The sequence below is a fragment of the Eptesicus fuscus genome, chromosome 13 (assembly GCF_027574615.1).
Source record: "Eptesicus fuscus isolate TK198812 chromosome 13, DD_ASM_mEF_20220401, whole genome shotgun sequence".
Lineage (NCBI taxonomy): Eukaryota > Metazoa > Chordata > Mammalia > Chiroptera > Vespertilionidae > Eptesicus > Eptesicus fuscus.
The window spans coordinates 55,920,867-55,935,080 of NC_072485.1; the positions used below are offsets into that span (position 1 = coordinate 55,920,867).

The 14,214-nt window shown below is 48.0% G+C and overlaps 1 protein-coding gene across 2 annotated transcripts in view; it reads left to right on the forward strand.

Moving 5' to 3' along the window:
* NAV2 (neuron navigator 2) overlaps nucleotides 1-14,214 on the forward strand; it is a 367,959-nt gene that overhangs the window by 216,935 nt on the left and 136,810 nt on the right. For both annotated transcript variants that reach the window (XM_008148978.3, XM_008148980.2), the window contains exons 8-10: nucleotides 1,303-1,415; nucleotides 6,126-6,234; nucleotides 8,093-8,482. In XM_008148978.3, coding sequence (XP_008147200.2) covers nucleotides 1,303-1,415; nucleotides 6,126-6,234; nucleotides 8,093-8,482 — 612 coding nt within the window. The remainder of the gene's footprint in view (nucleotides 1-1,302; nucleotides 1,416-6,125; nucleotides 6,235-8,092; nucleotides 8,483-14,214) is intronic.

The window sequence follows — 14,214 nt, forward strand, 5'->3', positions numbered from 1 at the left end:
GATGAGCCGGGCTGTGGCCGAGGGAGCTCCACGCCTCTAGACGAGCAGCCACCATGTGGCACCAGCAGGTGGAGCTCATTCAATCCATAGTTTCTTATTTTTACTGGGGAAGGCAGAATTCCAGCTATTTCTTGTGAAATCTCCCAATTTTTAAATGTTGAAACTAATTCAAGCTTTAAAATAGTGTGCGTACCAATAAGAATAAAATCTGTGGGTTGGTTTCTACACCTGGCTGCCACGTACAGCCCCCGGGCTGGAGGCAGCGTACCTGTTTACAAAGCCCTCATGGGGCCGAGGCAGAGATGAGGAGAGCTGGGACTCTGGCCAGCGGATGGAGAGGAACACTGGGAATATGAAAACTCTTTAAAGGCAGAGATGACCAGAAATGGGAACCGATGGCTCCAGGCCAAAGGGGGGAAGACTAGATAGATGACTTGAGGGTTATCAGCACATTCCCCACATTTAAGACAATTCTCATTCTTGGCAAACGCTTTCTTCATAGCCAGTGAAATCTGGTTGTGAATTAGCTCAGGATGCTAATGAATTAATAATGTGACACCTGGGGTTATGCATCTGCGTGCTGCTATACATTTGCATGCCCTAAATGAACAGGGGTAGTCAGGGCGAGAACACATTGCATGAAGCAGTTGCCTCAATTGGCTTGACACCTAAGGGCCGGGAGAAGGTTTGGGGAAGTACACATTTCAGTCAGATGTTGAAAGAATGATCAATGAGACCTTTCATGTCAGCAGATCTGAGCTGTGAATCAGACACCCGGAGGGCAAACACACCTGCTTGGCACGAAGTCCTGACTGGTGTGTCACAGTCACCTTTCCAGAGAGCCCATGCCAGGAGGAGTGGGGTGGGGTGAGGAAGGGGGCTGCCAGTGGAGTCATCTTATGCTTGACTTGCTGGTGTTGCTGGTGATGTGGAAGTCACTGTTTGGCATTGACTAAATGGCCCAAACCACCCAGTACTCTCCAGCATTTTTCCTGCCAGACCTGGCGCCCTGATGGGGACACAGAGGAGCGTTCCCCAGTGCAGGAGAGCAGACCCTCCATTTGGGCGATGAATATTTCATCTTTTCCAGTTTGGTGGCTCTCTCTGTTTCTAGGACATTGCTCCACATGCGCTAATGAATTATTTAGCGTCAGTCTGCTGGTCTGCTCCATTCTAAAGCTTCTTGCTGACGGAGGAGCTGGGGGTTTTGGGGTGGGGGGTGCTGTGGAAAGACTGCAGTGGTCCAGACGTGGGGGAGTTACCGCTCATGACAAGCGTCTCTGCTTTGGTTTGTGTGTGAAGGTCCCAGACAGACACCGAAGGGAATGTTACCGCCGAGTCCAGCTCCGCGGGGGTGAGCATGGAGCCCAGCCACTACTCCAAGAGTGGACAGCCTGCCCTGGAAGAACTCACCGGTGAGTGTGGAGCCCCAGAAACTCTGTCCCTTGGCGATGCGGCCTCCTGTGGAGCCACCTGCTGGGAGGGCATGAACCCAGCATGATTCGAAGTTGGTTTGCTGTGGCATTGATTGATGAGCTAAACAAATTTATTATTTTTCTTATTACTTTTCTTCTCTTTCTTTCCTGTTCTGTCTCTCACACAATCTATTCCCTCCTCCCCAGAACTGTACATAAGTCTCTTACCTGTTGGCAAATCACCTTTTAAGATGCGTCCCATTTCATGCGTGTGGGGGCGCTGGGCTGCTCTGACACTGAACTTTGAAGCGCCTTGTTTACTCTTAAAATCTCTTTCCAACAAAATACTGCCTTTTTTTTTTTTTTCTTTCCTGTATGGAAACACCAATTGAACATTGTTCTCAGCATCCTCTATTAACTGAAAAGATTACAGTATGCTGCTTTTACCAAAACAAAAAATAAATAAATAAATAAATTATTTAACTAATAGTATAGCCCAGACGATGATGATTAAAGGGGCATTCTATAAAGACATAGAATCCACAGTTGTCATGTAGTTAATTCCACAAATATTAACGCTACACCATCAGTCTTCATTTAAGGAGAAAAGTTAGCATCTGAGTTAGAATGCCTGCTGCAGTGCATTCTGGGTGGCCACCTCTGTCTCTCTTCCCCACCCCCAGCTCTGTGCCCTGGGTTCCAGCAACTTCTAACCAGGGAAGTGAGTGGTAAGCACTTTTAGCAGTGGCTGTGTTAGTCTCCTCTCTTACCACTTCCAGACTTGGGCTGGAAATTGAGTCTGTGTTTGAAATCCATTTATTGGATGCACTGCCCATGACCACGTCATTTAAATAGCCAATCCAGCAGCGGCATTGGTCTGCAGCCCGTATAACCAAATCTTACCCATCTCACCAGTAGCTTCGAGGATTAATTTCCAAGGATCATCTGAATGATTTAACTATTTCCTTTTGGTTTTGCCGGCTGGGCACAGCAATGGGGCAGAGAGTGCTCATGCTGTTTGTGAGTGATCCATCTTCCAATCGTTTTGGGTCCCAAATGTAGGATGGATTCTGCTCGCTTTTCTCCAGGGTTTGTAGCTCCCTTGCACGCATAGGCGGGCACAGATAGCCCAGGAAAGGGACCAAGGGAAGGGTGTGGAGGTCAGATGCCTGCTCAGGTCTCCACACATCCCAGCTCTTGTTCTTATGTGCACACATCAAGAGAGCCAGGCTTCAGAGCCTGGCATGGATCAGATGTGTGTCCCGAGGAGCCACGTGGATGCGTGTCAGGCATGCGGTTCAACCAAAGTCACATTTTTAAAAAGCAGCCACCAGAGAACATTCCGCATAACACATTCTGGAGCATGTGATCCAAGAGCAGCCTGTGATCGCTAGCTTTTCTCCTTCTGCCCATGGCTCCGCTGCCTCGGGACTGGGAAATCAGCAAGAGCTCAGAGATCCTGAGTGCTGTCGGCTGCTTTGGGGAACAGCCCCGCGCAGCCAGTCGGGCCTGAGCAAGCCCTCTGCCCCGTTAAGTTAAATCGTGTTGGTGGCTAATGAACATTTCTTCATGGGGTGACTTGTCTTGACATTCAAGCAGTAGGACTCCTCGCGTGTGTGACTATGGGGTGAATCATTTTGTGGAGACGCTGCATGGTGGCAACAGGGTTGAATTTAACTTTTCCATTACTGATCTCTTGAAATGAAAACGAATGGTGTGTTTATTTAGGAATGGACTTTTATGAGGCTGTTTGATCAGTTGCTTAGTTCTTCCCCATGCTTATGCAAATAGATGAATTTTCCCGTGGTGCTCTGTCATGTACATAGCATTACAGTTAAGACTGCGTCTTGGATTGTAGAGTTTGGAGGAACCACACACTCCTGTTTGTTTACTATCCAGCCTGTGAATCCCTTCTGTCACTCACTGATGACTCCTCTTTCAGATTCTGCTTGGGTATTTCCTGTGACGGGAAGATTATTCCTTCATAAAGCAGCCTTTCCATATTTTGTGGCTTTAATGGGTAACAGAGTTCTTTATTCTTACATTTCTAATCCCTGGATAGAATCCAGCTTCCTAAAGCCCACAGACAAAGTCGATCTTTGCCATGTAGCAGCTTGTCCCTTAAGCCTTCCTCTTCCAAGTAAGAATCCCAGGTTCCTTCCATGTTCAACACCCTCACCCGGCATCTCTAAACACAGCCCTCTTGGGTCAGAATGTGCGGTGTTCTCTCCATCATGGCCAATGACTTGAGGGAGGGCTGCCCTTGGCTGATGCGAAAGGCACAGGTGGACGTGGAATAGCTTAATTTTTATGATCTCTGTACATGAACTGAAAGGATCCTGCTCTTTACACTAGAGCATGGCTACCAGGTATATTATTACGTTGTTTGGTCTGAGAGCTGGGGATAATCATCAGGCATCTTCCAAGGAGGCAGAATTGACAGTTCATAACATGATCCCCTAAGCAGAGCAAGTGATTACTAGTTTGCATTTCTGTGTCACCCTTGGAATCTGGTGTGTATAGGGCTGTGCGGGAAGCGTACATTTCCCAGCAGGACCCCCAGACCCTCCAAGAGGGAACCAGGGCAGTCGAATCTAATGAGCCCTCATTTTGTGCCAGGCATATCTTATGTGTCATCTCATCTGATCCCCCTCCTACCCTTTGAAAGGAAGGATTTTATCCCCATTTCACAGATGTCCTTTGGAGAGAATAGGTGACTTGTCCAAGGTCAAGTGGCTGATCTGCAGCCGTGCCACGATTCAGACCTTTATCTCTCAGAATGCAACTCCCACACTCTTTCTCCAGCCCTGCACTGGCCAAACATCTTTTGGACAATAAATATTTCTTGGGCATCGATAGATACGTGTGGGGGCTACCGAATGCAAAGGGGAGATGCCATCCCATCTCAAATTTCTTTGCATTTCTGAAGGAGAGTTAACACAAGCAACCATGTCATTAATAGGGACATGGATCAGTAAAATAATTATTAGACTTTGTGTGATTAAGCTAATTAATGAAGGTCATTAGTTTCGTAATAAATGTTGGCTGCAGGGGCTAGAGCTTTCCGTAGGATCTTACCTCTGTTGGCAGCCTTACTTAGATGAAATGTGGCCACGCCGGCAGCAGCAGATGTTTCATTATGGCCCGGGAGATCGATGCAATTACATTCCTCCAGGGCCATTCCATCACTGCTTTCATTCAGAAACACATACCTACATAGATGTATTTTAAAGAATTGGGTGGGAAGTATAAGTCTGACCACTTTTCAGATAAGAGAGGGGGGGTGGGGAATGCCTTCCAAATTTCTCTTGGTTAAAAAGAGGGAGAAAATTGAAAACACTTGCATATCCAAGGATAGAGAGTTTGCTATAGCAAATTTCCTCCATAAAATCACATAACTGTTATTTAATCCATTCCCCAGCCTCCGGGCACCACCGTGCTGAGAACAACCTAAGGAGTTTGTCGTCTGTCTCAGAAAGGTTAATCCTATGACGTTTCTTAGCTGTCTGTTGTCCTACTAATGACAACTGCTGGAAGTCCCACTTAGCGTCTGATGTAGATTCCACTTCCTGCTGCCCGTGTAGACCATGTTCTCTTTGGAGATTTCTTTTAAAATGTTGCTTCACACTTGAAATGGTCACAGGTGTTTAAAGACCTTTGGTTGTGGCTCTTCCGTCTTCTCAGCAGCCCCTGAAGTTTCTCTGAGGGAAAGATGTTTGATCCCTCTCATTGTTATGTGGTCATTCCCCTCCTCTTCTTCCCTTTGTAAGTCCAAACACAACAGAACAGCCAGAGCACCGAAGCAAGGCTGCTCACTGTGAGAGAGACATGGCTTCTGCCTTGTGTGGCCTGCATCTCCTGGGACATCCGTGCCAGCCTGACCTCTCCGGGGCCACGTACTTTGTGGAAAATCGTGCCCAGAGAACAGAAGTCCCTTGTCTCCCAAAGCAAGGCCCTGAGTCTTCCTGGGGGCTCCCTGCTCTGCAGCACCAACAGACATGGCCAAGAGTTGAAGCTGGTGAGGATCCATGCCCTGGATCCCCAGCCCTGTGCCATTTAGTCCCCACCGTGGTCCTTCGAAGTCAGTTCCGTTACTGTCCTCGCTTTAGGGTGGTGGCATCAGAAGGATGGAGAGGGTCGGCACCTTCCCCATGATACCGCAGCCGGTGAGTAGAGGAGCCAGAATTTAAGATGGCATAATAAAGAAAAGGCAAACCTCTCTCGGTAGACATGTTTGTGATGAATAAGTACAGATCTTTTAGCCACTCCGAGTCCCTTTGTCACATAGGGCCGGTAGACAGCAGTGTGTATCACCAATGGATGAGAAAACACCCACTTTCTCACAGGCAGAAAACGCTCCTGGGAATCGGACCTCACGTGTGCATGTCTGTATTGGAATCAGTGTGACAGTGTATTTACATCTCAGACTAGTTTCTACGCTTCTCCCACGAACTAGACATCACTTATTTTAGGAGGGATTTAGAGGGAGAAGAAGCACTTCTCTCCTTGGATTTAACACTCTCCTTTGGGCATGCATGCATTCATTCATCCATTCATTCATTCATTCATTCATTCTCAAATCCTCTGAAGCACCCGTGGTGAGCCAGGCCCTGAGTGTGGACCACGGTTACATCATGGACACAATTACTGCTCCCATGAAGTTCACCATCTACCTGGGAATTAAAGCAGTCCTAACCCTCGTCTTTCCAGGGGAAGACCCCGAGGCCCGGCGACTGCGGACAGTGAAGAACATTGCTGATCTGCGGCAGAATTTGGAGGAGACCATGTCCAGTTTACGGGGAACTCAGGTTACACACAGGTATCTGAAGTGTGAATTACTTTACTGAACTAGCTGGTAACTTGACGGTCAATGGCTTCTCCTGTGTTTGTTCGTGCCACTGAGTTGGCTAATAATGGAATAAATACCCTTGATTGCCAAATGTGCTGGAATTGACAAAGAATGCCATGCAGCGGGCAGAAGAGAAGTGTAAGTAGCAAGAATTAGTATGGACAGATTCCCCCCAAAGCAGGAGGCTGCTAAATCCATTCAACCAGCTCCATTTAAATTCCACTTTGCGTGCATTTTCCACAACTACGCTGTGCTGTGGAAACGAGCAGGTGAACTGTATTTGACCTGAGCGATAAAGTGAATAACTCGAATTCCTGTCCCGTCTTCTGATAGTCATTACTCTGTAATGCTGTTAGTCATGCGCGCCTGTAAGACATGTAAGGTCATCTTTATAAAAATGCATGGTCGTGTTTGAACAGTGATCTCGTTGGATGAAATCTAGCATTACCTTGGAAACATATATCAGGTTGCTTTCATTGCTGAACAAGAAGCTGAAAAGGATGCAACCCTAGGACACCCTCCGAGATTTTGGCAGAGTGGAGATTTACGGCCTGTGTCTGGCTTTGGTAATCAAGGCCAAGTCCTAGGTATCCCTCTATCCTCCCTCCCCACCCCACCCCACTCCCGCTCATCTCCCAGGCTCCCCTTGGCTTCTCATCTTCAATCGCTTTGATAAATGAATTAGCAAGGAGACGGCAGGGCTTCCCCACTGCCCGCTGTTTTGGCAGATGGAGGTGAAGCACCGTGGGTTCCATCTTAAGTAAGAACGGGGCCCAAACCTTAGGGGGGCGCAGGCCTACGGAAGGTGAGGCCGCTTGCAGGATCGGAGGGAAACAAAAGCAGCGGAGGCACCAAACAACTTGATTCTTCCAGAGGAGAGTGAACTTGGCGTTGGTGAGGGTGGCCTTAAGCCTTTAGCTTTCTGATGGCATGGAGCCACGCATTGGACCCTGGGGCTCTGTGATTAGATGTAAAACGCCCCTGTTTCCGCCATAATCACTGAAATGGACCAACTGTGGGTTCCTTGGCTTGGACTAGGACGATAATGACAGAAGGGACAGCGTCCGTGGTTTCTCCTGCCGGAAAGACTCCCTCTCGCTCTGCGCAGTGGGAGACCCCATGCAGCTCTGAGGAGGCGCCCCGCCTGCCTTGACTGTGTCGGGGCTGAAGCACAGGGGACTGCAAAAGAGTCTTCCCGGTGCCAGGGACCCATGCACTTCGGTTTATCCCCCAAGTGATGTGATCTCAAGCCCAGGCATGTACCACTGTTTTCAGCCTTATGCCCCAGGTTTAGTTGTCATTTGGGGCAAAATGTAGAAGCCAACGTGTGGGGGAAATGAACCTGAGAGAGTTAGAAGGTCAAGGCTGCCCCTGCCTGCTCGGTCAGGAGGGGCTGAGGGAAGGAGGTCTGGTGTCAGGAGCTGCACAGGGGACAGGTGCGTCCTGGCCTTGGAAAGGGGGAGCTGTGAGGCAGCATCCCAGGTGGGGACCTCTGTGCCCGTTGTTGTCAGGGCAGCATTTTCCATGTCCCTTCCTGGGTTAGAAAGACGATCCCAGTAGCTAAGGTAACGGCATCAAGGTCATGGTCATGAGTGCCTTGTGCCGTGTTTTGGTGGGAACAGCCTTCACTGGGCTTTCCCGGATGCTGTGTAGGTGTGCATCTTCCTCTGTTCTGTTCTAACAAAGGGTTGTCCATGGGCACCCGTTGTTTGATACTGTTTTGTATATGGGAAATCATTCATGATTTTAAAAACATTGAAGAACATATAAACTGCAAAGGATTCTGGGCACAATGGGCTCTAACCTAAGGTGGCTTTTATGTGTTCAGCACATTAGAAACCACGTTTGACACCAACGTCACCACGGAGGTCAGCGGGCGCAGTATCCTCAGCTTGACGGGCAGGCCCACTCCTCTGTCCTGGAGACTCGGCCAGTCCAGCCCTCGGCTCCAAGCGGGAGACGCCCCCTCCATGGGCAACGGGTACCCACCTCGAGCCAATGCCAGCCGGTTCATCAACACTGAGTCGGGCCGCTACGTGTACCCTGCCCCTCTGAGGAGGCAGCTGGCGTCCAGGGGCAGCAGCGTGTGCCACGTGGACGTCTCGGACAAGGCCGGAGACGAGATGGACCTGGAGGGCCTCAGCGTGGACGCCCCCGGCTACATGAGCGATGGGGACGTGCTGAGCAAGAACATCCGGACGGATGACATCACCAGCGGGTGAGTCCTTGGGGTTTCTCCCTTCACAGAGTGGGAGAAGGCTTGGCACCTAGTGTTTGTTTGTTTATTTGTGTTGGCAGCACTTGAAGTTCTCTGGAGCTCATCAAACTGCCTACTTCACTTTCTGCCATCCACGTCCAAGGCTGTGCGGTGCCGAGGGGAACCTTCTGGGAGAATCATGTGACTTGGGCCGTGGTCCAGGCTTGGCAGTTCCTTACTGGGTGGTTCTAGCAAGGCTCCACCTGCAGCCAGAGTGACACTTGACAACAAACCGCACGGTGTCAGTTCTTTAATCAAAACCTGGCACCTAGCATGGAGTCCAGCCTCCTCAGCATGGCCTACCTGGTCCTATGGGGTCTGGCTCTTACCTGACTCTTAGATCGCACGGTTCTCCACCCTCCCCACTCCCTGCTTCCCCTGGTGAAGCTGTTCCTTCCAGTCCTCAGTCTCATCAAGCTTTTTCCTGCCACAGTGCCTTTGCACCCTCTGTTTCTCCGCCTGGATTCAGTTCCCCACATCTTTGCATGGCTGGTTCCTTCTTGTTGCTCAACGGGCATCTCTTTGCAGGAGCCCAACTGGACCGTTCAACTTGAAGTAGTTTGTGTAGCTTTGCCCCTTACCCTGTCCTCTCCATCACCCTGTCTTGTGTTCCTCTGAAACCTTATCCCTGTTTCAAATTACTCTGATTATTTGTGTATATGTTATGGTCTCCCCATCCCCTCCTGCTTGCAATAATAAGCTCCATGAAACAAGGACATTGTCTGGCTTGTGCACTGCCAGATGCCCAGTGCATTATACATCTGGGAGGTTATAGATATTGCTGAGTTGAAGAGCACATGGATTCATGGGCGACAGCACAAACCCAACCTCTCTGTAACGAGCTGCTTGCTGCCTAAGCCGCGCTGTGACCATGTGCAGTCCTAGGCCTCCCTCTGGTTCTTGGCTCTACTCCCCGATCGCGCTGTGTAAACCGAAGATGCATCTGTGTATTCCACTTGCCTGAGACTTAATCTGTTCCCCTCACTTGCACGGGAGTTTTCCAAGATCTTTCCCTCTTCTAGCATTCTAGCAGCCAAAATTATTGACAATAAAAGTCAGGCATAAAACGTATGCCACTCGTTTCCATGAACAGTGATCAAGAACCCATGGGTAAATCAATATTTTCATAATTGAATAATAGTTAATTCTCCCACTATGTACCAAGCCCTGTGCTAGGTACTTTATGTATATTACCTTCTTCTATCTTCACAGCAGTCCTTTGAGGTAGTTGATATCACAATCCCCATTTTATGGATGAGTAGGCTGAGGCTCAGGAAGGTAAATTAACTTGCCCAAGGCCCTGCAGTAGTTAAGAGGCAGAGCCCAGGCCCAGCAGCTCCAGAGCCCTGCTCCTTAGCCACTGTGCCTCACCATCGTGCCCAATATCTCATTGCTGCATTGAAATGGCACAACTGGAATTTATTTCAAAATAATTTGCTTTTGCTCAGTTCTACCAGTCTGACTAGAAATGTTTTTTGAGTTAATTAAAAGTTTAGACATAGAGGTGCTTTGGCTTTCTGCCTGTTACTTTAGAACCATCCTGTAGTGAAAATTTGGATGACAAGAGCCACCAAACCCTTATAACCTAACAAATTTCTGCCATCCAGAATGGCTGGGAAAGTTGATGGACTGATAAATGAAATGATCCCGTTAACCTTAGGGCATCCTTTTGTGTTTCTAGTTTTTTGTAAACCTACAATAACCTATGCCTATTACTAAAATTAAGCTGCCTGTGATTTAATCTTCTCATTATTAATTAGAAGACTTTTGGAATCCAGCATGGCCTCAAGGTTATCATCCTCAAATCTCACTGTCATATACTACCAAGAAGTTTTCAGGTTACTTTGCGACTTTTGTATCCTGTAATAGAGTTTATTTTATTGTTGGCTCTGTCTCTGAATCCCCAGTAGATGGTCCGTGTTGATTTTGATGTAGTATTGACAGTTTCCACAAGGTGGAGACATTGAAACACTAAAGCTTGAACCTTGGTGAGAAAGTCCTAGTTTCCTTGGCTACTCAAACCAGAGCCTTCACCCCTGCTAAGAAGCACAGATGTTTACCTTTCAGCTCCTGCTCTGCGAAGCTTACATTTATTTTTTTTTACCAAGTGAGCCTGCTCTCAGAGCAAGTGTAGATAACAGTGCGGACATGTAAGCAAACCACCCGATTACTGAAACTGGAGAAATCCGGTCTGGTTTTTCTTCTCACATTCTCTTAATGTAGAAATTTACCTCCCTAAGGAGGAGAGATGACCCAGATGGCACTTACTGCTCCTCCTGGTTGTAACCTTCCAGAATGCGAGCTACGCATGACTCCACTCTGCGGGAATGCATGCATGTGTTTGCTTTGGGGCTACGGTTATCAGTTTGCTTCACATGCTGAGTCCAGGGCAAGTCATTGACTGTCCTTTGTACTCATTCCTTTTTCCTTTGATAAACATGACAGGGTTGTAGATATTGAAGGACTGGTCACTTAGCCTCTGCTTCAGAATCTGCAAAATAAGTCATATTACCTAGGCGATCTGTGTAGTGGAAAGAAAACAGACTGAGATGTCAGATGTGGGAGCTTAAAGCCCAGCCCCTTGTGAGCTCTGTGGCCCTGGGCACGTAATCTGCTTCACTGGGCCTGGAAGCACTAAGCACTGTCATTAACATGGTCCTTAACCTTCTAAGTTAGGTCTCTCTGTGAGGTTGCATCTGATTAATGGCAAATATCTGATAAAGCCACAGAGTCTCAGACAGGGTCTAGGTATCTTATCAACCTCAAACAGCCAGGCACTTGGAAACAATGAAATGATTCAAGTCTTCATCCAGATGTGTGTTTGGCTTCGTGGGGACAGCCTTGATGTATGAGTAATATATAAACCCCTGAGGAAGCTCTTTGAAAAGAGTTCTTGTAAAAGTTTACAGCAAGTTTATTTAGAAAGCCTGGTGTGGAGTAAATTCTAGTTTCTGAAAACCTATGGCCTTTGTTTTTAAAATGACACCTACACATACATCTGCTTGGGGTAACAGCTATCTTTTGATGTCTGTAGTTCATCGTCTCCACTGGATAGTACGCACGTGTGTCTGTGTGTATCGTTCAGGTCTACCGAAGGTGGGGCTGAAATGACATTAATAAGAACCTAGTGCAGAATGTGTGCGTGCGTGTGTGTAAATTAACTCCCTGTGTGTGCCAGCCGCGTCTAAGGACTTTACAAGTTGCCACCTGACCTCGCCACTTCCTTTTATTTGATCGGTAAATTGGGCTTTGGCTGCAGTGAGTGGGAAAGAGTTTAAAATAACAGATGAAGATATTTCTTACTAAGTTTTGATCTGTGAAGTCAAGCCATCTACTCATCTTCTAAGCATTCAGGGTGACATATGGTGCAGAATAAAATTAAGGGGACAGACTTAGCACTCATATGTTTGGAGAGATGATTGTTTTTCTTTTCCAAGGAGGCGCTGAGCTGTATAATCTTCCAAAGTATGAATATACATCCCCTCCTGGGGAAAAAAAGACCATTTACATTTAGCATCAGAAAATTGTCCAAGCCCCTTTGATGGCTTCCCATTGCCTGTAGGAACAGATCTCAACTTCTTAACAGAACATGGGAGGCTCTTTATGATCCTTCCCTCAGCCACCCTCTCTGACTTAGCCCTGGTCACATCCCTCCTCACACCCCCACACGCCCCACTGCTCTAGGCTACCTGCCATTCATTACAGAAGGCTCTTCCCTGCATTTGCAAAGCTCTGTGCCATCAGTGCATGCCACTTCCTCCCTGGAATTCCTTTCCCAACAAGCCCATCGGACTGACCCTAAAATAAACACCACCTCTGTGATGCCCTCCTGACTTTTCCAGTCAGAGTTAGCTCTGCCTCGTGCGTTCCTGGTGGCTTTGGTTTACAACCAACCTTGTGGGTGAGCCTTTCACTTTGCGTGGGAAACTGTTTGAGAGGGGCTGGAGGGTGTTGAGGAAAGAGCGTGGTCTTAGAGACAACGGATTTGAGTTTTAGTCCTGGCTCTGCCACCTGAACTGGAACAAGTTCTTAATCTTTGGGAATTAGAGATAAGACTTGAAAAATCACCTGACAGAGTCTGAGATGCTCAAGAAACGGGCAGTGTGTGTGTGCACGTGTGTGCACACACGTGGGTGCATGTATGTTTCCTACTCCAAACGTGTAGGTCCTAGAAGGCAGACAGTGCCCATTATTTTTCTAAACTCAGAGTACAGATAGGTATCTGATTATTATTTTGTGAATGGTCTATTCTGCAGCCCTACCCTCACAGGACCTTGGGCTTATATAACTTGCCACCACCAGCTGTGTCACTCAATGGTTCTATTTACAGAGTACTTGGGGAAATCAGCTTCACCTCTGGTATCTTTTGGTGCAATACGTAGCTCCACCTAGTGGCCAATATAGGATGTGACGCTGTGGTTTTGATTGCTTTTTACTCTAAGAGTCCTTACATCGGTTTACAACTGAGAACCAAGAAAATAGACATTGTAATAGTTGGCTTGTCTTCCGAATGTAGCCTCCTGAGTAGTCTAGTGTGGGAAAGAAAACGGGGTTTTGAACAAGTTGGGCCTCAATGCTGACATTGTAATGGCTGACATCATCCCTGCCGCTGTGGCAGGGATTCCTACATCAGTGGGTACCGTGTGCACACTGGTGCCTGCTAGGAGACTCAGTGCCTTAGCAGCTGAGGAACCCATCCTTGCTGAAGTTCTGGTAGCTCATAAACATGTCAGGGTATGTCTTTATCAGCTTGGGCTGCCCTAGCGAAATACCATAGCCTGCGGGCTCAGAGCAGACTCATTTCTCACAGTTCTGGAGGCGGAAAGTCCAGGATCGCAGTGCAGCTTGGTGGGGATCCACAGAGAGCCTCCTTCCCGGCCTACTCTGTCCACGTGGCGGAGAGAGGAGGCTCTGGTGTGTCTTCCTCTTCTTATGAGGGCACCAATCCCATCATGACATCATCAAACCCAAACACGTCCCGTAGGTCCCACCTCCTAGAACCATCATATTGGGGGTTGGGGCTTCAACACATGATTGGGGAGGACACAAATGTTTAGTCCATAACAAGGTATTTCATGCTTCCAGGCATCACTTACATGTGCAACACTGTGCTTGGGTTGCCTTTTCGTTACTGCCTACCAGGTTGCCTCCTTGCAGAAGCCTTCCCTGATTCTGTCCAAGAAGAGGCAGCAATTCTTTCCTCTGGGCTCCTGTGGCACTTAACATGCCCATAATAGCACCGGTAGCACTACCTCAGAATTATAAACATCTGTGTGTGTGTGTGTGTGTGTGTGTGTGTGTGTGTGTGTGTGAAATCAAACAAGGCACCTGTACACCAGTTTTAGTGCACTGATTATCAGGAAGGAGCCCATACCCATTACAAGCCCTGAAAGGTTAAGTCAAATCTATCTTAGATGTTTGTGTATCTCCATCGGCTGGCCCAGTGCCTGCCTGTTCCTTAACATGTTAAGCGCCATGTCGATCACTGGTGACTGACACTATACTTTCCGTCCGGAAGACAAAACAGGCTGGGCGCTTAACATGTTAATAAGTAGTCAACACATATTTGCTGAATGAATGCTACACCTGGCCTTCAGCAGACCAAGACCAGTCGCCTGCCTCTGAATGAATACGTGCCTAAGACGGAAGCCCTTGAGCTTGGGGCCCAGCCACGTACTCTTCCTCTCCTTGGC